Here is a 27,614-nt window from a genome sequence, read left to right on the forward strand (position 1 = left end):
GCACCCACCTGTTCCCAATTAGCCTGCACACCTGTGGGATGTTCCAAATAAGTGTTTGATGAGAATTTCTCAACTTTATCAGTTTTTATTGCCACCTTTCCCAACTTTTTTGTCATGTGTTGATGGAATCAAATTCGAAAGTTAATGATTTGCAAAAAAAAAAAAGTTTATCAGTTTGAACATCAAATATGTTGTCTTTGTAGCATATTCAACTGAATATGGGTTGAAAAGGATTTGCAAATCATTGTATTCCGTTTATATTTACATCTAACACAATTTCCCAACTCATACGGAAACAGGGTTTGTAGATTTGACAATAAATGGGTTGTACTTGTATAGCGCTTTTCTACCTTCAAGGTACTCAAAGCGCTTTGACACTACTTCCTCATTTACCCATTCACACACACATTCACACACTGATGGAGGGAGCTGCCATGCAAGGCGCCAACCAGCACCCATCAGGAGCAAGGGTGAAGTGTCTTGCTCAGGACACAACGGACGTGACGAGGTTGGTACTAGGTGGGAATTGAACCAGGGACGCTCGGGTTGCGCACGGCCACTCTCCCCACTGCGCCACGCCGTCCCTAGCGTAGTTTTAAGGTGACCAATGTGTCTTAAGTATGGGGAAAGTTTCCAGTAGTATGTAACAGTTAGTTATGACGAGGCTTTTTGTCACCGGTGGTGGAATTGCTCGCCTTAGTGACTCCACTCCTATCCCTGTAGCATTAGTCACTACATTTCCATTAACTAAATTAGTCTGATTTTTTTGTATTTTTGCCCCTAAATGCAACTATTAGTCATGCGCTAATAGTTGGTCAATAGTTGGTCAATAGCTATTGACTGGTTGACCTATGACTTCACACCAGCTCCTGCAGCTCCTTACAAGTCAACAGCCCAGTTCTTGTTGTACCTGATGTCCGCTATAATATTGCTACATATTAGAAAGATTATGTCTTAAATGTATTGACTCTGAAAACGATGACACTACTACCAAGAAGGTTTGGGAATTGCTGAATGCGGGATAGAAGCAAATAATTGCCCATTGTTGGCTCTGAAAGCCCCAACTAACAGACTGTACAGAAACTAATAATCCATACGTAGACAGATTGATAGCGAGTGCCCGTCTCAAAAAGACACTTGGAAAAGTTTGACCGGAATATCTACAACGATGGTTCAGCCACTGACGGGACAAAGAATGGAAGCAGTCCAATTGTCACCACAGGATACATGGAGCCCCCCAGCATCACATATACAATTGTGGTGCCAGCAAGCCGATGATGTTCCACCAACCAAGCAGAAATGAGGGCTATGATGACATCCCTGTGCTTTCTGACCTATATGGAGGAAGGAATGTGAGTTCAAATTGTATCTGATAGCCAATCAGTCCTCCAGAGGCTGAAGTCACTCCACCCGTCCAGTCCCCTTAACAACGATAATAAAGCAAAGGCGCTGGAACTCCTTCATGCATCGTACCGGCAGCACCAAAAATCCACTTTCATGTGGTGCCCTTGCCACTCTGGGGTGGTCGGCAACGAGGCCGCTAAGCTCGGGGCAACCTGCGACCCTTCAGCAAGGCGAGAGTGAGGTTGATGTACAGTATGGAGAACAACAGACGTGAAGAGAATGACCTGACAAGAAGTGAGCAAGTTACACTGCATAGTGGCCATCCCCCCAACCTGAAAAACTGGGTCGAGAAGATCGGCAGAGTGGTCCACACCACCTGCAGAAAGAGCAGCTTAGGCGAATAAACCATGGAACCCATGCTCCTTGAATTCCCCTGTATCCACCATCGACCCACACTTTTACAGCAGATTCTTAAAAACACTAAAGGGCTATCAAAAAGATGATCTTTGACTAGCTTTTTTGCAGAAGTCCCTGAAAAACAGCCGAGCTCTCATGACACTGACAGAAAAGTAGGGCAAAATCAAATTGGCCAACACTGGACTTTCTCAAAATGTGGCCCCTAAAACCATTCCGTTTAATTTCCCTGATTTAGGAGGCTTTATCGGCAGAGTAGATTAATCTCATTACTCCCTTTGTTAGCCATTTTGTACTGGCAGTTTTTATCTCACATAGGGTTTGTGAATGATAGGCGAAATGTTTTAAAAAGTGCAGTTTTCCTTTCATGAACTGCACAATCACAGGAAATGCTTGGCTTGTGCAGCCTCAGGTTTATGATCCATAGTGCGTAAATTATATATTGGAATCGTATAGAAATTACATGTTCAATCCAGTTCAATGGACAACTAGTAATAGTCATTGACATCATTATTTGCATAAAGACTCTACTGACCGTACGACACCTGTATAGTGTACCTTGTTGGCATATCTTTTAATCCCCCAGTGCAGTCGTAAGCAGTGCTTAGTTTTGATTGGTTGTTGGTTACAATTACATCAGTGATGATGCTGCCACATAGATGATGAAAGACACAAGAAGACACTAAACCGTCATAGTTTCATGAAGTTGGCTGACATCATTGACATGTAAGTATTCATACTAGTAGGTTCATTGATACAATGTGTAGTGGGTGGATATGTTAACGAGAGTGCTGTTTTTTTCCAGGTGCTGCGGTCATGAACGTGTCGTTTGAAGTGAACCAGGTGCCAACGCTCCAGGAACACATGAAAGTGCTGCTGTCCATGCTGCCATGTCTTCTTTTCATCTATATCAACGGGGTCATGCTGGTGACCCTGTTGAGAAAGCCTCACCTGCTGGAGACTTCTCGCTACATCCTCTTTGGCCACTTGCTCCTCACCGAGTCCCTCCAGCTGCTGCTGGCCATGCTGCTGTACATCTTTGCCATCACCACTGCCACCATGATCAATCACCTCTGCATGCTGGTGGTGCAACTGGCGGCCTTCACTGTGAAAATGTCCCCGCTCAACCTGGCCGTGATGTCGCTGGAGCGCTACGTGGCCATTTGTTTTCCGCTCAGGCACGCCAACATTGTCACCATCAGGACAACCCGCATCGCCATCGTTGTCATGTGGTCCATGGCCTCCTTGGACTCATTTGTCCAGCTGTTCGTCTTCGTCAGGCTGGAGAACAGCAGCTTCATCGTGTCACCACACTGCGGGAGACACAATGTGTGGCGACTAAAGATTTACGCCACAATAGACGCCATTTTTATCATACTTTATTTTGTGATAGTGAGCGTCATCATCTTCTATACATACATTGCAATCATTTTTACTGTCAGGTCAACTTCTACAAATGTTCGGAACGCCAGCAAGGCTCGGAATACGGTGATGCTTCATATGTTCCAGCTGTGTTTGTGTCTCACCTCCACGCTCTTTAGCATGATCAAATCTGGTGGCCCTTTAAGCTTAAAGCCCGTTCTTCATTTCCAGTACGTTTTCTTTTTAGGTCTCATTGTTTTCCCCAAATGTCTAAGCCCGCTCATTTATGGCCTGAGAGATAACACCTTCAGACACGCCTTCAGGGACTATTTCATATTTGGCTGCAAAAGGAGTGTTCCATCTTTATCTTGATTTCAAGCAATCTATTATTTGTTTGCATAGAAGAAGTATGCTGATTCACACATTTTTCCCGAAAGCAAGAGAAAAAAATAGCCCATTGCCAATCTTTTTAAATTGTATCTAAAACTGGCCCCATGTTTTGGAATAAACAGCCATTTTGTATAAAGCTGTCATTATTAATTTATGTTTTTTATCTGACTTTCATTTCCACCCCCACCTGTGCAAGACTATTTTTTACACCAGTTCATTTAAATTATTTGTGTATTTTAGACAATGAGCAAATATTCTTTAAAAATAGTGTTTCCAGCACAAGGAACACACAATCTTGTGTAATAGCAAGTTATGTTTATTGTGCAACATATTATTAGCCAAAATGGGTAGATTTTCGCTGGAAATAACTAAAGAAATTGGTAAAATATTAAATTATTGTAATTTAGGTCTTAATACACTATCATATGTATGTAACTTTTTGAACAGATGCCCTCAGGCAGGAGATACAGGACAATAAAATGCCGGACAAACCGATTTAACAACACTTTTTACCCGAGAGCAATAGTGTCACTGAACACAAAATGACAATGACTGTGCATGTGAGCTGTATGCTTGGTATTTTTATCTATTTATCTGTGTTCTTATGTTTTTATGTGTTATGAATTTGCACTAAATTAGCTTTGCATACAATTTCGTTGTACAATGTATAACGACAATAAAGATATATTCTATATTCTATTCTATATCTAAATTCATTAAACTTTTTTTAAATGATATATTTAGTAGGTTTTTTTAATATTTGGAAAACAATTCTGGCATAACTCAATATTGTTGCAATATTCTCAAGGATCCTGGCACACTATATGATCCATCAATCCATCCATTTTCTACTGCTTGGCCATTGCGGGGTTGCAGGAGTGCTGGAGCATACCCCTACTGCACTCGGGCGGAAGGCAGGATAAACCCTGGACAAGTAGCCCTTCATCGCAGAGCCAACACAGATAGACAACATTCACACTCACATTCACACACTAACGACCATTTTAGTTTTGCCAATCAACCTAATCCCAGGTGCAGGTCTTTGGAGGTGGGAGAAAGCCAAAGCACCCAGAGAGAAACCACGCAGGCACGGGGACAAGATGAAAACTTCACACAGAAAGACCCCGAGCCCAATGAACCCAGGACATTTCTATTGTGAGGCAAACGCACTACATGATATGATATCCGATATGTTTGTATTGAAGGAGTCTAAATATTCATTTGATTTATATAATGCTTTAAAAGAAACATACAGTAATTAAATATAAACAAATACACAACGTATTTTAAATAGATTAAAAAAGGAAAACTACATTGTTTTAAGTGAAAACATAGAAATGTTTGTCAAAAGAAACTAGTTTTTTAGGTTTTCAATTGAATACCTTATTACCAGCTCGGAGGAAATACCTCATTCCTCCTACATTAAAAAAAAACATTATCTGAATATTTGCCAAGAGTGATTTTATGCTCAGCTGTATGATAACTAACTGGTCGTCTCTCTGTATGTCTGACTATGTTCTGTAATTCACTAATATGTGTGTTTAATAAATTAAACCACAACATTTTGCCAATTCAAAAGCCCTGTAGTAAATAGTTTTAGCTCTGCTTTTATGATGCATGGTTAAGTTATGGTTTTGATTTTATTTAGAACAGTTACAATATCGTATATTACATATTTTCAGTTTCTCATTACGTGTCCGAAAAAGCAGGGCTTATATAATCCTATTCATTTTCCAATTCATAGCAGTTGCTGACACATTTGATTATTCACTTCGTGTTTTAATTTGTAGCACAAACAAATAGTTTCTTGAATGTACCCCGCCTTCCGCCCGAATGCAGCCGAGATAGGCTCCAGCACCCCCCGCGACCCCAAAAGGGACAAGCGCTAGAAAATGGAAGGATGGGTGGATGGAATACATAGTTGTTTATAAGTTGTGATTCACATAATGAGAAGAGTAAACTTAGCTATTTTTTCAATAAGGTTCAAGTTGTTTTTCAAAATTCTTCCTCGTACTTTGTAAACACTTTGAGTTTGAAGTTACTTAAACTGCATCATCCATCCATCCATCCATCCATTTTCTACCGCTTATTCCCTTTCGGGGTCGCGGGGGGCGCTGGCGCCTATCTCAGCTACAATCGGGCGGAAGGCAGGGTACACCCTGGACAAGTCGCCACCTCATCGCAGGGCCAACACAGATAGACAGACAACATTCACACTCACATTCACACACTAGGGCCAATTTAGTGTTGCCAATCAACCTATCCCCAGGTGCATGTCTTTGGAGATGGGAGGAAGCCGGAGTACCCGGAGGGAACCCACGCATTCACGGGGAGAACATGCAAACTCCACACAGAAAGATCCCGAGCCTGGATTTGAACCCAGGACTGCAGGAACTTCGTATTGTGAGGCAGACGCACTAACCCCTCTTCCACCGTGAAACTGCATCATAGTTTGTGTTTATGATGTACATATTGAAAGGCCCAATATATATCACTAGCCATGGAGACATGTCTAATATTTAAATGGTGTTACAGTAACTGTGCTTTTGTGTTGTATTTAGTATGAATACATAACAGTTCTATGATATTTATCAAATGTTTAAGTGATATTAGGAATGCAGTGACACTCACACAAACTAAATGTGTACAAATTCATACATTGTCCAGAAGATGGCCTCATTAGTATGTACAATTGTGTTCAGAAGTCATGCTCATCAAGGGCATACTGAATGTAATATTAACTTATGATTTATTTCAAATCTTGGAATAATTATGGGATGAATAGATATGACTGTGTGCATAAGTTAGCTTGATTCCATCAACTTTTCGTAAAGTTTCTCTTAGGCAGCATGTCATTATTAGTTTGACAGAACTTGCTGGATAGAGCGTGTTGTGTGTATGGGCAGTTGCACACTTCAGTCAAGACTAACAAGGTTTTTTTTTCTTGGTCAGCACCTTTTCAATCAGTGGCAGTTGTAGCGTTAATGGCGCCCCGTGTGAGACCCACTTTCTGCCATCCTCATCACTGATGGGCAATACACTTTCCCACCATTCTCTAATTGCCACTCACACTGATGTATGAATGTGTGTGGCAGGTCTTCCTTGTCAAACACATTCTTAATCTCAATGAGACTTTCCCGAGTAAATAAAATGTAAAAATAATACTTTTTTTTTATTTTCAAGAAAATAATAATATGGTGGCACCTCAACATAAGAGTGTTATGAGATAAGAGCTGTCTACCGGCCAATTGTCACTCTCGATACGTGTTACAAGCATCCCCACCATGAGTTGGTGTAGGAAATATCACAGTGAACCCCGTAAGATCGGACCAAACATCTGGTCTTGCTTGCTAGTATTAGTTTAAAGCTAGAGATGGATATTACTTTGTTTTTCATGGAAGGAAGGGAGTGTGAAGAATAGTAATGACAAAAACTGGATGATATTTATTGAATTAAAGAAAAAATCATTAGAAACATGACGAAGCGTGTCGCCAACTTGGTGAAGCAATTTGAGTTTATCAGTCAGTACGTGTCCATGCAGTAAATTTGTCAAATTTTTCAAATAGTTTGGCTCTAAATTAGCATCCTACAAACCATGGAAACACCTTTATCAGATTGTTTTCGGTTTTTGAAAAGTCAAACTAACACACTTGGATTATGCAATTAAAAAACCGAGCTCTCAAGTGGGTGTGGGCAGCCAGAAGGCACCCTTCATATCATTTAAGTGCTAGTCTCAGCGCTCTGGATATAACCCGGATACAGATACTATTTAATAAAAACATAGGAAGAGTTGTAATGAAAAGACTGTTTATTTGTTTCATATATTAAAAGAACATAACATTTTGATGTACATTGATGGTAGAAACTGAATAAACCGATTATTTAAAAAGGTAGCTAAGAAAATGTAGAATGCCGTCTTGAATAGGACTCCCAAACGAAATACAAATGAAATGGAATACAAGAAAGCATGTATATCAAATTAACAATAGAGTGGAAAAACATATTGACTTTATATGCTTATTTGCGTTTCATTGTATCCACTAAACCATATCCAATTGTATTTGCAACACACAAAGTATGTGAAAACACTGTTTAAATATCACAAAATCCGTCAGTCATTTTGAATATTGCGCTGTGAATACCTTTGGCTAATTTTGGAGATTGACATCACTGGACTAGCGCTTCAGTCATAATGGAAATATGCAAACAATTGTAAGAGATGTGGTGTTTATCATTCATGATCCTTTATAAATCAAGAACACATATGCTTGGCTTTTTTATGCATTTGAAATCGTAAATAAATAGCCAACAATTTATTCAACAGATCGAGGGTCCTCTGTTGTGCTCAGTACACGCTCTAAAAACATTCAGAAAATGCCAACAATATTCCATTCACATGTCGTGACCTGAAAATTAACCAAATACGAGTGATATTGTTATTATAAGCAACAATGCAGACGGACTATTTTAGTGGCACATCGATAGCAGTCCACTAATGCTAGTTTACGCTGCTATTGCTGACACACTGAGCCGACGACTGCTTCTGATTTGTCTCAAATTTGCTAAAAGTAAATCCCAGATTATAATTCATGCAGCTTTCACTTGGTAGTAGACAATTGTGGCCATGGTTTGATAGGCTGGTTGACTTTCACATCCCCCAAGACGGTAAAATAGACCCCTAAAAACGCTTTCTGCGGGAACTTTTTTTAACCTTTCATGAGGATTGCAACTGAATCTTCATCTGAACGGAATTATGTGAGCGTCCCATCGGCCACCATCCCAAAGAGAGTGGAAATATTACAGAAAGTTTTTTGTTTTATTCTGGTTTGTTATTGTTAGTTTGTACGCTTACCACTAAGCAATGTTGCAGATGCTGGTCTCACAATGAAACTGCATCCATCACTCAGCTTCTATAACATATTACTCATCCTCTTTGTGTTTGGGCTCAAAAATATAAGGTCCTAAATGATAATTTTTCCAAAATTAATAGTTGTTGGCTCTCACAAAGTCTGCTTGATTACATTGTTGTTGATAGGGAAGTGAGCTTTGGTTCCTAGTGACTGGCTTCCTCATTATCTCTCAAAATGGTTCAGGAATCACCGTGAGACTGATACTATTTTCATCATATCTATTTATTCGCAAACTTTGGAAGTCTTTTGGTGTCATAAATCAGACATATATGATAATGGCTTCAATGTGGAGGCAACTCGTTTGTCTACTATAGTGGTACTTCAAAGGCAAATAATAAACTGTACACAAACCTCTTAACACTGTATTTGTGCCCTCCAAACTGATTAACTCTGTATTCTGCATAACTGTCGAGATAGTCCAGGACAATAGCCACATTCACCTGGAACAGTATCTGGGCACGAACAGTATAATTTCCTTTGGATTTAAAACTTCTTCCACCAAGTGACTGAGCTTTAGGAATAAACTTGAATACATTCTAGTTTTCTTTCCATGGTTCGCTCTTTATGTATTTCTTTGCTTCGGACACAAAGCCGCTCTGATACATTCTTGGTAGTAAAGTCATGTTCGTAGCGCAATCTAAAATCATTTTTTGATGCTGTCTGCTATTTAAAATCAGTATAGCCATTGGAGACATAATATTTTTAATAGGTGACAATATTACAGCGGACATCGGGCACAACAGAACAAGGCTATTGACTTGCAAGGAGTCGCAGATGCCTCGTGTGACGTCATTCAGGGTTTCCCACACATTCATTTATTTGTGGCGGCCCGCCACGAAAGAATTACGGCCGCCACAAATAAAAATTAAAAAAACATTATTATTTTTTTTTCTCCGGCTTTTGACTAGCTCGACCGCTCATAAAAGCAATGGGACTCTGTCTGTTAATGGAGCGTGTAGTTACGTATTATATAAATATGTAAATATTATATAAATATGTATTTAAATATGTACATAAAGTGTTGTACTTATATTCCAACTCTGCGTTCTTCTTGGTCATCGCCGCTGCTTTGTACATATGATGGTACATATGTAACCTTGCATACATATGATGGTACATATGTACAAAATAAATCACATGATGTTAGTACATTAATCGAGGAAAATGATCAAACAACATACATGGTATATTGTAATTTGATTTTGATATTTTTTTTATCTTGATAAATTGAAAATGAACACCATTGAGTTGACTGATGAACATTATCACATCATTCATTCAGAAAATATAGATAACGACAAATAAAGATAGAATACTATTAATCGCAACATGTAAGTGTAAAAAAACAACAACATTAAGATTTGTACATTTTCAGAATGTGCTTCTTCTATTTTTAAACACAGAAAGCAATCTGAAGGTGTCTTTATTTTTAATTTATTGTGCAGGGATATTACCAGTCCGGCCCACTTGGGTGTAGATTTTTCTCTCTGTGGCCCCCGATCTATAACGAGTTTGACACCCCTGCTTTATTCATTCAATAGGGAGAAACCCAAATGTGAGAGAAACAATTATATTTCACAGTAGAGTCTAATATTAAAACAGTGAAGACTAAAAAAAGTTTTTATTTTTTCCTATGTTCAGTTAAGGATGCCTAAATAAATCTTTTGAAAAGTGTTTATTAAGTATGTCTTTACACTTTGCTTAGGTAATAAATATTTACTTAATTTAATTGTGTAAAAGGTAATAAATATTTACTTAATTTAATTGTGTAAAGTTAAAGTTAAAGTACTAATGATTGTCACACACACACTAGGTGTGGTGAAATTTGTCCTCTGCATTTGACCCATCCCCTTGATCACCCTCTGGGAAGTGAGGGGAGCAGTGGGCAGCAGCGGTGCCGCGCCCGGGAATCATTTATGGTGATTTAACCCCCAATTCCAACCCTTGATGCTGAGGGAGGCAATGGGTCCCATTTTTTTATAGCCTTTGGTATGACTCGGCCGGGGTTTGATCTCACAACCTACCGATCTCAGGGGGGACACTCTAACCCCTAGGCCACTGAGTAGTGTACAGTATTCACATATCTTTCCTGGCGATGCAAATGGCACCGATTCGGTGGAGTGTCCCATGTACATTTGTGATCAAAACATCCATATTTGAGTATTTATGTTTAAAGTTCACCAGATGTACATTACAAATTATGTGCTTTAAAAACAAGATGTATTTTGTATAATAACTGCACATATTCCGAGATTGTTTGTACTAAACAGCTCCATTTTTAATCCCCCAAAGTATGTTGTAAGCGGAGCTGAGTTTTGATTGGTTGTTGGTTTAAATGACATGGAGGAGGATGCTTCCACACAGATGATTTAATGACATGAGAAGACATGAAGTTGGACTACATCGCTGACAAGTAAGTATTGTTGCCTTGTGGAATCCTGCTTTAGATTGCTCAATAAGAATAATGTGGTTTTTTTTGTCTTACAGATGCATGTGATGAATTTGTCGTCTGATGCAAACCAGGTGGCGTTCCAAATGTCACCAGCTAAAGTGCTGCTGTCTATACTGCCATGTCTGTTCTTCATCTACATCAACGGGGTCATGCTGGTGACCCTGTTGAGAAAGCCTCACCTGCTGGAGACTTCTCGCTACATCCTCTTCGGCCACTTGCTCCTCACCGACACCCTCCAGCTGATGCTCACCATGCTGCTGTACATCTTTGCCATCACCATAGTCACCATGATCAATCACCTCTGCATGCTGGTGGTGCAACTGGCGGCCGTCACTGTGAAACTGTCCCCGCTCAACCTGGCCGTGATGTCGCTGGAGCGCTACGTGGCCATTTGTTTCCCGCTCAGGCACGTCAACATTGTCACCATCAGGACAACCCGCATCGCCATCGTTGTCATGTGGTCCATGGCCTCCTTGGACTCCTTCGTCCAACTGTTGCTCTTTGTCAGGCTGGAGAACAGCAACTCCGTCATGTCCCAATACTGCAGTAGAAACAATGTGTGGCGACTTAAGATTTACACCACCATAGACGCCATTTTTACCATACTTTATTTTCTGATAGTGGGTGTCATTATCTTCTATACGTACATTGCAATCATTTTTGCCGTCAGGTCAGCTTCTACAAATGTTCGGGAAGCCAGCAAGGCTCGGAATACGGTGATGCTTCATATGTTCCAGCTGTGTTTGTGTCTCACCTCCACGCTCTTCAACGTGATCTACACGGGCGGCCTGATGAACTTAAAGCCCGAAATGGAGCTTCATTTTCACTACGCTCTCTTCGTAGGCCTCATTATCTTCCCCAAATTTCTCAGCCCGCTCATATACGGCCTCAGAGATACCACATTCACACACGGCTTCTGTTACTATTTCACTTTTGGCTGCAATGGCAACGTTCGGTCTTCATCTTGATTTTGAAACATATTAGTGTGACGGAGATCGAAGTGGAGGGGAGTGTTGTACCGGAGCCCCGAGCACAGGGGGGGGGGCTCGGCTTTTGTAAAGTTTGAATTATTTTTGTTCAGTCATTTAAATATGCATGTTGTAAAAAAATACTTTATAAAATGTATCATAAAATACATGTTGCTGTGGAAGTTAACTAATAAGGTTGTTTTAATCAAATTAAGAACGTCGTAATAGCTTCACCCCTGCCAAATTAGAAAAATAGTTCGTTCCACCTGAAGAGCAGCAAACCAATGTCGATACACTACAAACAAGCTGTAGAAAAATGGATGGATGAATGTTTATGTTTCTTCGAAGGTCGTGAGTTCAATCCCGGGCTCGGGATCTTTCTGTGTGGAGTTTGCATGTTCTCCCCGTGACTGCGTGGCTTCCTCCCACCTCCAAAAACATGCACCTGGGGATAGGTTGATTGGCAACAGTAAAATTAGCCCTAGTGTGTGAATGTGAGTGTGAATGTTGTCTGTCTATCTGTGTTGGCCCTGTGATGAAGTGGCGACTTGTCCAGGGTGTACCCCGCTTTCTGCCAGAATGCAGCTGAGATATGCTCCAGTATTCCCCGCCACCCCAAAAGGGACAATCGATAGGAAATGGATGGATGGACAGTAATTTTTACACTACTTTGGGGCTCCGTATTGTACAGACTTGGAGTATGCTGTTAAACTTTTATGTCTACCAGGACCACTTAATATCCACAAATCCAGATTAGTGTCACAAAAAACAAATATTTGATTTGTTTTATTGTGAAATAACAAAAAATGAAAAACAAAAACATAACCAAAACCTTCCATGTTCTGAAAACTATTTCAATATTTTATTTTTTGGGGGAAAAGTTAGCTATTTTATATTTCTTAATTGATTTGTTTGATTTTTTTTAGAGTATTTCCTTTTTTCATCTTTCTTTTTACTGTAGTATTTATATATTGGTTGGAAATATCTAAAGAAGTTATTTTTCACAGTATGTACATATTTTGGACATTTTTATAAAAGATTGTGTTTATTTTTATCAAATCAAACTGTATTCAGCACTGGTAATTGGGTAAACACAAAGGTGCTTGGCACACAAAAAGAAAGAAGAGAAGAAAAAAACACACAGACACCCATCCCATCCATCCATTTTTTACCGCTTATTCCATTTGGGGTCACGGGGGGCGCTAATGCCAATCTCAGCTACAATCGGGCCGAAGGCAGTTTAATCCTGAACAAGTCGCCGCCTCATCGCAGGGCCAACACAGACAGCTAACATTCACACTCACATTCACACACTAGGGCCAATTTAGTGTTGCCAATCAACTTATCCCCAGGTGCATGTCTTTGGAGGTGGGCGGAAGCCGGAGTACCCGGAGGGAACCCACGCATGCACGGGGAGGACGTGCAAACTCCACACAGAAAGATCCCGAGCCCGGGATTGAACCCAGGACTACTCAGAACCTTCGTATTGTAAGGCAGACGCACTAACCCATCTACCACCGTGAAGCACACACAGACACAAACAGCACTATTAATTAAAACAAAACATGGCATGGCACTTAGGATTGAGAACAAAACGACGCCTTTACAGCGTCCACACTGGAGAATAACTAGATTTAATGCCATCTAAAAAAAATAGTACAAAATATAGGATACACAGGGCTTCACGGTGGAAGAGGGGTTAGTGCGTCTGCCTCACAATACGAAGGTACTGCAGTCCTGGGTTCAAATCCAGGCTCGGGATCTTTCTGTGTGGAGTTTGCATGTTCTCCCCGTGAATGGATGGGTTCCCTCCGGGTACTCCGGCTTCCTCCCACTTCCAAAGACATGCACCTGGGGATAGGTTGATTGGCAACACTAAATTGGCCCTAGTGTGTGAATGTTGTCTGTCTATCTGTGTTGGCCCTGGGATGAGGTGGCGACTTGTCCAGGGTGTACCCCGCCTTCCGCCCGTGTGTAGCTGAGATAGGCGCCAGTGCCCCCCGCGACCCCGAAAGGGCATAAGCGGTAGAAAATGGATGGCATACACAACATGCAAATAATAAATAATATATTAATAAGTCCATAAAATCATAAGGTTGAGAGAATAATAGTATACTAACTGCAATCAATAAATAAAAAATCACACAATAAAAAACACTAAGACTTTAACATATCTGTGAAAAGCCTGATATGTTGATATTATTGCAGGTTTGAAAGACGGTGTTTGTTTTGTATGTGAAGCTGTGTATCATATTCTTGATGAAACAAATAAAGTTCTGAAAGAAAAACAAGTCCTTAAAAAAATCATCCCAAAATAAAACTTGTCATAATATTATCAAATCTCGCCTTTAAGACTTTTTCTTTTTTTACTGCCATTTAACAAACTCACAAGTATGGCCTCATTACCAAGAACAACAGGCATAAGAAAATACAAATGTGGAAAAAAAATGTACACATACTGTAACAAGAAACATCAAATAAAAGGAGAGAAAAAATCAGATTAAAAAAATTTAAAAGTTTGGTTTTCCATAAAAGTTTTAAATTGGTAATTGTATGGTATAGTTCCACAGTTTGTTTGGTTTTGTCCACAAATTTTATAGATGAGAAGAAGTGACAACGTTATTTGTGGAAGGTCATTTGTGAATTAAAAGAAATGCCAGTGATAATTATTATGTTTATAATGCTTTCAGTCTTTATGCACAGCACCAGCAATTTTGAAACAAGGATGAAGTGATAGAAGAAAGGCAAATATAAAAGTAAAACAAAATATGATAAATCTAGTATTGGAGAAACTTATGTGCAATTTTCATTTTTGCATTTCTATGCACATAACTATGGTGCGAAAAAAGACCCTTGATTAAAGTTTGAACCAGAGGCGTCAATACGTTTTAAAGACAGAGCGAGACACCAGGAGATGCACTGACAATAATATAATAAATTAATCTACTGTATGTATTACATTTTATTGAATATTAAATACATTACAATAAAACCAATATTGCTGACCATAGTATTAGATCAGATTTTTGGGCGGCATGGTGAAGGAGGGGTTAGTGCGTCTGCCTCACAATACGAAGGTCCTGAGTATAGTCCTGGTTTCAATCCCGGGCTCGGGATCTTTCTGTGTGGAGTTTGCATGTCCTCCCCGTGAATGCGTGGGTTCCCTCTGGGTACTCCGGCTTCCTCCCACTTCCAAAGACATGCACCTGAGGATAGGTTGATTGCCAACACTAAATTGGCTCTAGTGTGTGAATGTGAGTGTGAATGTTGTCTGTCTATCTGTGTTGGCCCTGCGATGAGGTGGCGTCTTGTCCAGGGTGTACACCGCCTTCTGCCCAAATGCAGCCCCCCCCCCGTGACCCCATAGGGAATAAGCGGTAGAAAATGGATGGATATGTATTAGATTGTTGTTGTATAATTTGTATTATTAATTTTTATAATTATAATTTAGTTTCACTTTGTGATTGCAACTACTGATATAGATTAACTTTTCAAAAATGTTCTAATTGGTTGAGATAAGAATGAAGAACATTTAATATGTCTGCAGTGAGAACAAACTATAAAATAAATAATTTTGGGCTCAAAACTAGATTATTTGATCATTTGTTATAGTGCACAGCACACTTGTATTCATTAAGTTGTACTTAAATCACACAAAACCCAATTTTGTTGACCTTATCTATTAAATTATTTTGTTACATAATTATTATTGATGTTAATAGCTTAACATCATTAATTATATTTTCTTAAAATATTTGACTCTGTTTAGTGTTTTATACACTAAGATAGTTTCACTTTTAAAATTGAAAAAAATAAAAATAAACTTTTTAAAGAAACTCTACTGTCAGGCTTGGGCTGTGGATGTTTGTGCTTCATCGATGCAAGGATGATGTGGGACGAGTCAGGCATGAATGTAAGTACATGGTTTTTTATTTAATAAACAAAGAAACAACAAAAAGCGCTCACAATGGAGGAAGAAACTTGGCTAAACACTACAAACGTGAAACAAAAAACACCTGCTCGATGGCATGAAATGATGGACACAAACTAAAGGACTTTGCACAAAAACAATTGGCTATGAATAATAATAAACTATAAACAAAACTAGCACAAAGGCATAAATACAAAAACTTACACGGCATGGAACTATGGACAAGGACATGAAGGAGGTGCAGCATGGGTAGGGTGCGTGCGCATGTGTGAAGATCCCAGGACGAAGACAAGAAAAAGAGTGACTTAAATAGCTGTGATGATTAGTGAAACAGGTGAGGCTGAGAACAGGGACGTGACAGGTGAAAACTAATGAGGTTGGCATGGAAACAAACAAAACCAGGAAGTGCAAAACGTGACTGATTGTCCAAAATCAAAAACATAACATGACAAAACAAAACATGATCCATAGGTGTGACACTCTACGTTATTGAGATGGACTTATAAATATAGAATATTGAATGTGTATGCACTGAAAAGTAATTGTATACAAAATGGTGTACAATTTGTTAAAACATACAATTTATGTGGGCTTAAAACTGTAGGTCATTTTCAGTAATGTTTTGATATATCTATAGGTCAGGCCCGTCGCAACCCAGTAAGTAAATTAAGCAATTGCCTTGGGGCACCAGCTGAACAGGTGCCCCATGATAACAACTAGTCATGTATTCAAATTTAACAGCAACAACAACTTTGTTATATTATGATCGGAAAAGGCAATAAAAATATCAGAATAATGTCTAAGACAATGTCAGAATCCCGCTTAAAGGCCCCTTGCCTCCAGTGTTGGAGCCCAGGCGGTGCTGCCCAGCTGCCCTGCGATAGTCCCTCTCTTGTGTTTTATTTATTTATTTATTTTATTTTGTTCTTATTTATGTGTTTAATTATTTATATATAAGTGTATGTGTGTCTGTACGTATGTATGTATACATATGGTGAAATCTGTGTATGTATGTACAGTATATATGTGTGTTAATGTGTGTATGTATGCGCATGTGTATATGTAGATATACATATATATAATGATATGTATATATATTTGTGTGTATTTATTTGTATATATGTGTTTGTATATGAGTTTAGATGTGAATGTGTGTGTAAACGTGTGAGTGAATGTATGTATGTCTGCGTGTGTGTGTGTGTGTGCGTGTGTGTGTGAGTGTATGTGTGTGTGTGTGTGTGTGTGTGTGTGTGTGTGTGTGTGCGTGTGTGTGTGCGCGCGCACGCGCATGCATGCGTACATGCGTGCGTGTGTACAAACCTCATTTCCATATGAGTTGGGAAATTGTGTTAGATGTAAATATAAACGGAATACAATGATTTGCAAATCATTTTCAACCCATATTCAGTTGAATATGCTACAAAGACAACATATTTGATGTTCAAACTGCTAAAAAATTTTTTTTGCAAGTAATCATTAACTTTAGAATTTGATGGCACCAAAGAAGTTGGGAAAGGTGGCAATAAATACTGATAAAGTTGAGAAATTCTCATCAAACACTTATTTGGAACATCCCACAGGTGTGCAGGCTAATTGGGAACAGGTGGGTGCCATGATTTGGTATAAAAGTAGCTTCCATGAAATGCTAAGTAATTCACAAACAAGGATGGGGCAAGGGTCACCAATTTGTAAGCAAATTGTCGAACAGTTTTGGAACAACATTTCTCAACAACCTATTGCAAGGAATTTAGGGATTTTACCATCTACGGTCCGTAAAATCATCAAAAGGTTCAGAGAATCTAGAGAAATCACTGCACGTAAGCGATAATATTACGGACCTTTGATCCCTCAGGTGGTACTGCATCGAAAACAGACATTAACGTGTAATTGATATCACCACATGGGCTCAGGAACACTTTATAAAACCACTGTCAGTAACTAAGTACAAGTTAAAACTCTACTATGCAAAGCAAAACCCATTTATCAACAACACCAAGGAACGCCGCTGGCTTCGCTGGGCCCGAGCTCATCTAAGATGAACTGATGCAAAGTGGAAAGGTGTTCTTTGGTCTGACGAGTCCACATTTCAAATTATATTTGGAAATGTGGACGTGGTGTCCTCCGGAACAAGGAGGAAAATAACCATCCGGATTGTTATAGGTTCAAAGTTCAAAAGCCAGCATCTGTGATGGTATGGGTGTGTATTTGTGCCCATGGGTAACTTACACATCTGTGAAGGCACCATTAATGCTAAATGGTCCATACAGGTTTTGGAGCAACATATGTTGTCATCCAAGCAACGTTATCATGAACGCCGCTGCTTATTTCGGCAAGACAATGCCAAGCCACGTGTTACAACATGGTTGTACTTGTATAGTAGTAAAAAAGTGTGGGTACTTTCCTGGCCCGCCTGCAGTCCAGACCTGTCTCCCATCGAAAATGTGTGGCGCATTATGAAGCGTAAAATACGACAGCGGAGACCCCGGACTGTTGAACGACTGAAGCTCTACATAAAACAAGAATGGGAAAGAATTCCACTTTGAAAGCTTCAACAATTAGTTGCCTCAGTTCCCAAATGTTTATTGAGTGTTGTTAAAAGAAAAGGTGATGTAACACAGTGGTGAACATCCCCTTTCCCAATTACTTTGGCACGTGTTGCAGCCATGAAATTCTAAGTTAATTATTATTTGCAAAAAAAATAAAGTTTATGAGTTTAAACATCAAATATCTTGTCTTTGTAGTGCATTCAATTGAAAATGGTTTGAAAAGGATTTGCAAATCATTGTATTCCGTTTATATTTACATCCAACACAATTTTTCCAACTCATATGGAAACGGGGTTTGTATATATTGTTCATAAACCTTCCTAATTCAGTGTTAGTGACCATTTTTTATTTGCCAAGATAATCCATTCCACCTCACAGGTGTGGCAAATCAAGATGTTGATTAAACAGCGTGACTCCAGTGGTTCGGGCATCTGGTCAGGATGCCACCCGAACGCCTTCCTAGGGAGGTGTTTAGGGCACGTCTGACCGGTAGGAGGCCACAGATGTCGCAAATTTTGAGGAAGCATGCAGTTGGCATGTCCACCAGAGCTGTTGCCCATGAATTGAATGTTCATTTCTCTACCATAAGCCAGCTACAAAGGCGTTTCAGAGAATTTGACAGTACATCCAACCGGCCTTGCAACCGCAGACCACGTGTAATCACATCAGCCCAGGACCTCCACATCCAGCAGGTGTACTGTACCTCCAATATTGTCTGAGCCCAGCCACCCGGGCAGCTGCTGCAACAATTGGTTTGCATTACCAAAGAATTGCTGCACCAACTGTGAGAAACCATCTCAGAGAAGCTCATCTGCATGCTTGTCATCCACATCAAGGTCTCGACCTGACGGCAGTTCGTCGTCGTAAGGGAAAATGCTCACAACCGATGGCATCTGGCACGTTAAAGAGGTGTTCTCTACGCGGATAAATCTTGGTTTTCACTGTTCAGACCAGATAGATGGCAGACACCGTGCGTGGCATCGTGTGGGATAGCAGTCAACAGTGTGAATCGAGTGGCCCATGGTATGGGTTGGTGTTATGGTATGGGAAGGCAAATGTTCTGGACAACAAACACAAGTGCTTTTTATTGATGGCATTCTGAATGCACAGAGATACCGTGACAAGATCCTGTGGGAAGTCAAATGTTATGGACAACAAACGCAAGTGCCTTTTATTGATGACATTTTGCATGCACAGAGATACCGTGACAAGATCCTGAGGCCAATTGTTGTGCCATTCACCCTGGGGAAGCTAAAAACATCCCATTTCTTGCATGGCCAGGACATGTCACCCATTGAGCATGTTTGGGATGCTGTGGATCGCCGTGTACGATAGCATGTTCCAGTTCCTGCCAAAATCCCACAACTTTGCGCAGCCATTGAAGAGGAGTGGATCATCATTCCACAAGCCACAATCTACAACCTGATCAACTCAATGGGAAGGAGATGTGTTGCACTGCGTTAGACAAATGGTGGTCACAACAGATACTGACACCCCACCCACTTTGTTGTGCAAAATATTGGAAAGACCTAAGATTTCAATTGAAGCAATTACAACTATATGAATTGAAATACAACTATTTTGTCCTTCAAGATGCTTTGCTCAAATTGCTATGCCCACTTCCTCTTCAAATTGATGTCTCAAACACCAGTAATGAGGAAATGTAATTCTCTAATCTGGTTGTACATACCTATGTCATATTTCAAATGACATATTCACACTCAATGTCCTGTGAGGTCACACCTGGACATGTCGTATTTTCAAAATTTATGCCCTGTGCTAATATTTAAGTTAGCAAATGTTCGCTTGTTGCACTGTACGCATGCAAAATTTATCAATTGATTCTCTTTTTTCCAACAGTGTCATCAACTTACCCTCTTGTTTCTGAGGAGGACAAAATAAAATAAATCAAGTTTGAGTCTGCATCCACTTCATCAATTAGCTTATGCCCACATAACCTACCAAGGCTGATGCAACACAAGTTGGAAGTATGTTCAAATATAAACATTATTTTACATTTTGATTTATAAAGTTATCTCATTAAGAACCCAACATTATTGTCTGTGTGTGCATTGTAAATATTTTATATATTTTTAATGTTATTTGCATATTTTTGTATTATATTTTGTATACATATTAATGTTGGGTTAATTTTCTGTTATATTTATGTTATTTACACATTTGATACAAAGCATACATATTGATATATGTGTGTTTTAAATGCTGTGATGAGGTGGAGACTTGTCCAGGGTGTACTTCGCCTTCCGCCCGATTGTAGCTGAGATAGGCACCAGCGCCCCCCCCCCCCCCCCCCCCCCCTCCTCCGCGGCACCAAAGGAAATAAGCAGTAGAAAACGGATGGATGTTATAAATGCAATAAAAAAACGTGTTATAGTTACAAATGTTTAGGACTGAAATTAGTGTGTGTGATGTGCTTCAATCGGTTGAAGATATTCAGTTTTTTGGGGGGGAAATGTTGGCGTCCCCAGGTCCCCCATTTGCCTAGGGCCCCCAAATACCCCAAAATGGGCCTGCTATAGGTATACTGCACAGGGCACTTGTGCTCATCAAATTATATTTAAACAGCAATAAAACATTGTTTCTGATATAAAATTGTACTTCTTTCGGTACAGGAAAATGTGTTTTTATATTCATCCATCCATTTTCTTCCGCTTGTCCCTTTCGAGGTCACAGGGGGTGCTGGAGCCTATCTCATCCATGATATATATAATGTGATATTAAGATGTACCCACAAAACACCTAAACCAGTTTTGACTCTCAAATAGAAGTACCCATGCTCCATCTATTGGTATACCAAAGAAGTCTGTAAATATGTACTGTACACGGAGTATCATTGTTGATGGTGTTTGTGCATTGTGTGTAAAGTGGCCAAAATTATTAAACATGTTACGTTTGCGCGGCATCGTGGATGCGCGGGGAGTGTCGCCTCTCGATGCGCAGGATCACAGCAGGCAGGAATGAAGGTATGAACAGCCTTTTAATATGAAGTTACAAAAGAACACTGGTACAAAAGAGCAAATCAAAGGCGTGTCTGAGCACAGAAAACTAAATGCTAATATACACAGAAGACAGAGTTCGAAGTCCATAAAGCGCGAGCCAAGCGCGCGGAGGCAAGCTACATTTAGCAAGCAGAAAAATAATCAGAGACCACTCACGTAACGGTTGCAGGTGCAAACAAACTGGCGAGAGCGAACTAGGTAGCAGAGGGGCTTAAATACAGAAAACATAATTACAAACCGGTGTGTGAATGAGCCATGCAGGAGGAGCAAATAAGTTGTCATGGTGATGAATGTAAATAAGGAAGTGCGCTAACAAACGGGATCGGTAGAGTCCAAAACATGATCAAAACATAGTAGGACAATACAAAAAAGACAAACATGCTAGAGATGTGTGATCCGGAAGCCGGATCACAACATTACCCCCCCCTTAAGGGGCAGATCCCAGATGCCCCCAAAAAACTGCAATAAAGAGAACCCCCTCCCAAAACCAGAAAGTTCACAAACGAAGGGAGGGCGGAAGGAGTCCATGGTGGAGGGTCGCCAGATCGCATGTCCCCGAATCCACCGAGGACACATCATGTGGCGGCGGCGGGTGGAACGCTGCTGCCGAAAAAGTTTTGGCGGGCGACCTCGAAAAGGCCACATTAGTGGCCGCCTCGCAGGATGAGGTGCCCGGCGAGGCGGACGACCCGGGCACGGCCACATCCGTGGCCGACATGGAGGAGGGAGTATCTGGCGAGGAGGATGACCTCGCAGAGGCCACGCCCGTGGTCGACGTGGTGGACGACGCCTCAGCACCGAAATCCCAGCAGGCTTGGAAGCAGCAGACGAGGGTGCGGGGACTGCAGCCAAAGCAGGCCCGAGTGCAGCTGGCGAGGATGATGCGGGTGCTGCAGCCGCAGGAGTCGTCGGAGGCGGCCTGGGAGCCGCAGGAGTCGTCGGAGGCGGCCTGGGAGCCGCAGGAGTCGTCGGAGGCGGCCTGGGAGCCGCAGGAGTCGTCGGAGGCGGCCTGGGAGCCGCAGGAGTCGTCGGAGGCGGCCTGGGAGCCGCAGGAGTCGTCGGAGGCGGCCTGGGAGCCGCAGGAGTCGTCGGAGGCGGCCTGGGAGCCGCAGGAGTCGTCGGAGACGCTGGTGTGGGCTCCAGCCCCGTCGTCGACGCTGGTGTGGGCTCCAGCCCCGTCGTCGACGCTGGTGTGGGCTCCAGCCCCGTCGTCGGCGGTGCTTGGCGGCGCGGAGCTGGCACCGGTGCTTGGCGGCGCGGAGCTGGCACCGGTACCTGTCGTGGTGCTGGTACCGGAGTGGGCTCCAGCTTAGGAACTGGTGCTGGTGTGAGAACCAGACTGGGAGCAGGTGTCGGCTTCAGCCGAGGAGCAGGTGTCGGCTTCAGCCGAGGAGCAGGTGTCGGCTTCAGCCGAGGAGCAGGTGTCGGCTTCAGCCGAGGAGCAGGTGTCGGCTTCAGCCGAGGAGCAGGTGTCGGCTTCAGCCGAGGAGCAGGCACAGGGGTCTGCCGAGGAGAACTAGGGGACTGGCTGTGAGCAGGACTAGGACTATGATGAGTGATAAGACAAACACTAGGACTCGGGCAAGGACTTGAGAGAGGACCAGGACTTACAATCACACTAGTGCTTTGAGAAGGGCTTGGGCAACGACCAGGACTTACAGTCATACCAGGGCTTGGGCAAGAACTAGGACAAACGGTCAAACTAGGGCTTGGGCAAGGACTGGGACTAACAATCAAACTGGTGCTCGGGCAAGGACTAGGACAAAGACTAGGACTTACAGTAACACTGGGGCTCGGACAAGAACTTGGGTAAGGACTAGGGTTCGGACTAAGACCACGAGGGGAATCAGTACTAATATTACAAAGGCAAGAAACCAGACTCGGGACCGGACTCGAAACAGGACTCGGACTACGGATCAGTCTACGAGTGGAACTAGGACTACGACGACTACGAGAAAGACTAGGACTACAACTAGAATCAGAACGGAAACTCGGACCAGGACTTGGACTACGACTCAGACTACAAGTCGGTCTACGAGTAGGACTAGAGCATGGGCTACGAAGAAGGCTGGGACTCGAACTCTGAGAGAGACTGTGACTAAAACTAGAACTAGGGCACGGACGGAACACAGGTGGAGGAGGTCTAAGAGGGCGTGACTTGACCGGGGAGAACACCGGTGGAGGAGGTCTAGGAGGCCGTAGTGGCTTAACAGGTTTAACAGGGGTGAACACCGGTGGTGGAGGTCTAGGAGGCTTAGTAGTAATACTGGCCCTCCCCTCAAGACCCGGATTCCAGACGGGGCCCAGTTGGACAGAGGCTGACCGTAAGGGCGGGCGGTGGGAGGTTTGGAGGAGGGCAGGCTCCTCCCCTCTAAAATGTTCAAAATCCTCACTAAATGAGGTGGAAAAAGGCACGGATTCAGGCGGAGAACGAGACTTGAGAGGGGGGGAAGCGGGTATGGGGGGTGAAGACTGACTAGAGTCATAGTAGTGGCGGAAAATGTCCTGGTAATAATTAATTATATTATTAAAGTCATTGTTGGGGGTGTGACTGGGCTTGGATGTGCTACAATTATCCTTGAAAATTTTCTTATATAAAATTAGGTCCTTGGGTGGAATGGGAGAAAGTTCATCTTCAAAAAACTCCTCGTCACTAAGGTCAAAAAAATGTGCAGAGGAATCCACTAAGGTGTTAACGGTGACGTCATAGGGGGGCGTGAACGGAGTGACGTCACTGTGAGTGACAGGGAAGGCGGAAGATGGTGGGATGCTAATGGGAATAGCAACATGGTGACTGGGAACGGGAGAAGTGAACAAAGTACCAACCCGTCGAGAAGAGTCCTGGGTTGGAGCGGAGGAGTACTTGGTCGGGTATGCTGCTTGTCGGGAACGGTGTCCTGGAGGATCCAGCGCGAGGTGACGCGTTTCTGCTCGCCAGTTTCTGTTACGTTTGCGCGGCATCGTGGATGCGCGGGGAGTGTCGCCTCTCGATGCGCAGGATCACAGCAGGCAGGAATGAAGGTATGAACAGCCTTTTAATATGAAGTTACAAAAGAACACTGGTACAAAAGAGCAAATCAAAGGCGTGTCTGAGCACAGAAAACTAAATGCTAATATACACAGAAGACAGAGTTCGAAGTCCATAAAGCGCGAGCCAAGCGCGCGGAGGCAAGCTACATTTAGCAAGCAGAAAAATAATCAGAGACCACTCACGTAACGGTTGCAGGTGCAAACAAACTGGCGAGAGCGAACTTCTTCTTCTTCTTCTTCTGTTTTTATGGCGGTTGGCAAGCAACCTTCTGGTGTGCATTACCGCCACCTACTGTAATGGAGTGTGGACCGAGGTGGATCCCTACTCTATATTCTTTTACTTAACCCAGTGTTTTTTAAATATGTGTATATTGCTTTATATCCTATGTTTTCTGAATGCAATCCTAATATATCTCCCACTTCTAACCTAATATTTTCTTTTGCTAACTTATTTTCCAGTATTTCTCTTTCTCTATTATATTTCCTACATTGTATTAAGACATGGTCAACATTTTCTATCTGGTGGCAAAAATCACACAGCCCTGTAGTATGTTTGCCTATCAATTTTAGTGAACTATTTAGATATGTATGTCCTAATCTCATTCTAGTAATAATGTCTTCTTCCTTCCTATTTCTACCCCCTCCTCTCATTACACCTACTTTTCTCTGGACTTTGTAAAACTCTCTACCTTTTGTTTCCTTATTCCAATTATCCTGCCACTTTTTATTGTGTTCTATCTTAATTATGCTCTTCACTTCTTCTTTACTGTGCTTAATCTCCATGTTTACTTCTGTTTTAGTGGTTGCTTGTTTTGCGTATCTATCAGCTAACTCATTTCCCTCAACTCCTACATGAGCAGGAACCCAGAGAAATGTTACCACACCTCCCGCTTTATTTATTCTGTAGATTGCCTGAACTATTTCATAAACTATATCTAGTCTTGTTTCTGATGTTATGTTTTTTATGCTCGTCAATGCACTGCTGGAGTCCGAGCACACGACTACTTTCCTAGCTTTGTTTTCCTCTATCCAGTTAACTGCCATATAAATTGCTACCAATTCCCCCGTAAAAACAGATAGTTTATCACTAATTCTTTTATTCAACACTATATTTCTCTGTGGGATAACTGCAGCAGCTCCTACTTTACTATTTATAGTTTTTGATGCATCTGTGTATATCATAATATTATCAAAAAACATTTCCTCAATCCGTTGTTCTATTTGGTAACTATTTAAATGTCTATTCTTCAGTAACTGCATGTCTACCTTTGGGTTTTCATACATCCACGGTGGTATTGCAGGAATTGGTACTGTAGGGCTCACTTTAATATTGTCAATTTGTGTTTTTTTACATATATCTCCTATTATCCACCCAAAACTATTCATTTTTTTCTTCCCTTTTTCTTGGCAATTTATTAGCACTTGACGGGTTGGATGTCCTTGCTTGGATCCTTTTAAGTTTGCCCAATAAACTGCTGAGAGTTGATCTCTCCTCATGTCCAAAGGTTTTTCATTCATTTCTACTTGTAATGCTGCCACTGGAGTAGATTTAGTAGCTCCACAACATAATCTTAACGCCTGCGACTGGATCCGGTCTATTTTCTCAAGTAGAGTTTTTGAAGCAGATCGATAAATAATGCATCCGTAGTCGATAACAGACCGAATTAAAGTGATATATATTGTTTTCAATGTCAACATATCAGCCCCCCAATCTTTACCCCTCAAAGCCCTCATTATATTTAACACCTTTTTACTTTTCTCCACTATCTTGCTGATGTGGGTTGACCAGTTAATATTTTTATCAAACCATATTCCTAAATATTTAAATACTTGTACCTCTTCTATGTTTTCTCCATAGAGTTTTATTTGGAGCTTGTTTTGTATTTTCCTCTTCGTAAAATGTATGACTTTTGTCTTTCCAACAGAGAATCTTAAACCCCAAGCTGTCCCCCAGTCTTGAACATTATTTACCGCTTTTTGAATCTTCTTTTCTATATAATTTGTATTTCTACCTCTCTTCCACATCACTCCATCATCAGCAAACAATGCCACCTCCACTAACCCTTCCACTTCACTAAAAACGTCATTTATCATGATGGAAAATAGTACTGGACTTATTATACTCCCTTGTGGGGTCCCATTTTCCACTTTGTATTCTCTACTATATTCATTCTCTATCTTTACTAATAATGTTCTACTTGTTAAAAAGTCTTTTATCCATCTGTACATTCTTCCTCTAATCCCAATCCTATTTAGTTTCATCAGCAACCCCTGTTTCCACAACATATCATACGCTTTCTCTATGTCAAAAAATACCGCAATTATACTTTCTTTATTTATTTGTCCCTTTCTAATTTCCTCTTCCAGCTGCACTGCTGGGTCATTTGTGCTTCTTGCTTTGCGAAAACCACTTTGGTAGTTTTTTATAATTTCTTTTGACTCTAAATAATATATTAATCTTTCATTAATCATTTTTTCCATTACTTTGCCCAAATTTGAGGTCAATGCAATCGGCCTATAATTTCCTGCCTCTTCCGGATCTTTCCCTGGCTTGCATATTGGAATTATTACAGCTGTTTTCCACTCATCTGGTAATTTTCCTTCTTCATATATCCTATTATATAATTTCAAGACCACTTCTTTGCCGATGCTACCTAAATTTTTGATCATTTGATAACTCACCAGGTCTTTCCCTGCCGTCGTATTTTTAACTTTTTTTAAAATTCGAACCATTTCATCCAAAGAAAATGTCATATCCATAGTGTTGATAAAACTATTATCGTTGTCTTCCTTCATTTCCTCAATATTTACACTAATTGTTTCTTCTCTCTTTTGTTTTTCTACATTTTTCAAATTATCATTACTGTGCACTTTAACAAAGGTTTTTGCTAAAAGTTCTGCTTTTTCTTTATTTCCTACCACACTCCGCATTCCATCTTTCATCACATGATTTTTATGTTCTTTTCTGAGCCCTGACATTCTCTTGATCATTCCCCACACCTGGCTTAAAGGAGTAGTTCTATTTAGTGTTTCACAAAAAGTTCTCCAATGGTGTTTTCTTGTTTTTTTAATAACATACCTTACTCTAGCTTGATGCCTTTTATATTGGATCATGTCTTGGAAATTATGTGTTCTTCTCAATATTCTAAATGCTCTATTCCGTTCTTGTATTGCATCTGTACACTCTTGTGTCCACCACGGCACTATCTTCCTTCTTCTCCCTATACTATTCCTTGGTATGCTCTGT

General features: G+C 41.1%; 2 protein-coding genes across 2 annotated transcripts; both read left to right on the top strand.

The window, feature by feature from the left end:
* The first annotated feature begins 277 nt into the window (after window positions 1-277).
* Window positions 278-4,023, top strand: LOC133551251 (odorant receptor 131-2-like). The gene has a single exon (XM_061897756.1). The coding sequence runs from the start codon at window positions 2,575-2,577 to the stop codon at window positions 3,490-3,492; it is 918 nt and encodes a 305-aa protein (XP_061753740.1). The 5' UTR covers window positions 278-2,574; the 3' UTR covers window positions 3,493-4,023.
* Window positions 4,024-10,916: 6,893 nt separating this feature from the next.
* LOC133551250 (odorant receptor 131-2-like) lies at window positions 10,917-13,034 on the top strand. Its single transcript, XM_061897755.1, has one exon. The coding sequence runs from the start codon at window positions 10,917-10,919 to the stop codon at window positions 11,838-11,840; it is 924 nt and encodes a 307-aa protein (XP_061753739.1). The 3' UTR covers window positions 11,841-13,034.
* Window positions 13,035-27,614: the final 14,580 nt, after the last annotated feature.

Source organism: Nerophis ophidion, linkage group LG04, assembly GCF_033978795.1.
Source record: "Nerophis ophidion isolate RoL-2023_Sa linkage group LG04, RoL_Noph_v1.0, whole genome shotgun sequence".
In the NCBI taxonomy this organism is placed as follows: domain Eukaryota; kingdom Metazoa; phylum Chordata; class Actinopteri; order Syngnathiformes; family Syngnathidae; genus Nerophis; species Nerophis ophidion.

What these genes read in the sequence shown, in the direction of transcription:
- LOC133551251 (XM_061897756.1), top strand. Translation starts at nt 2,575, where the DNA reads ATGAACGTGTCGTTTGAAGTGAACCAGGTGCCAACGCTCCAGGAACAC.
- LOC133551250 (XM_061897755.1), top strand. Translation starts at nt 10,917, where the DNA reads ATGAATTTGTCGTCTGATGCAAACCAGGTGGCGTTCCAAATGTCACCA.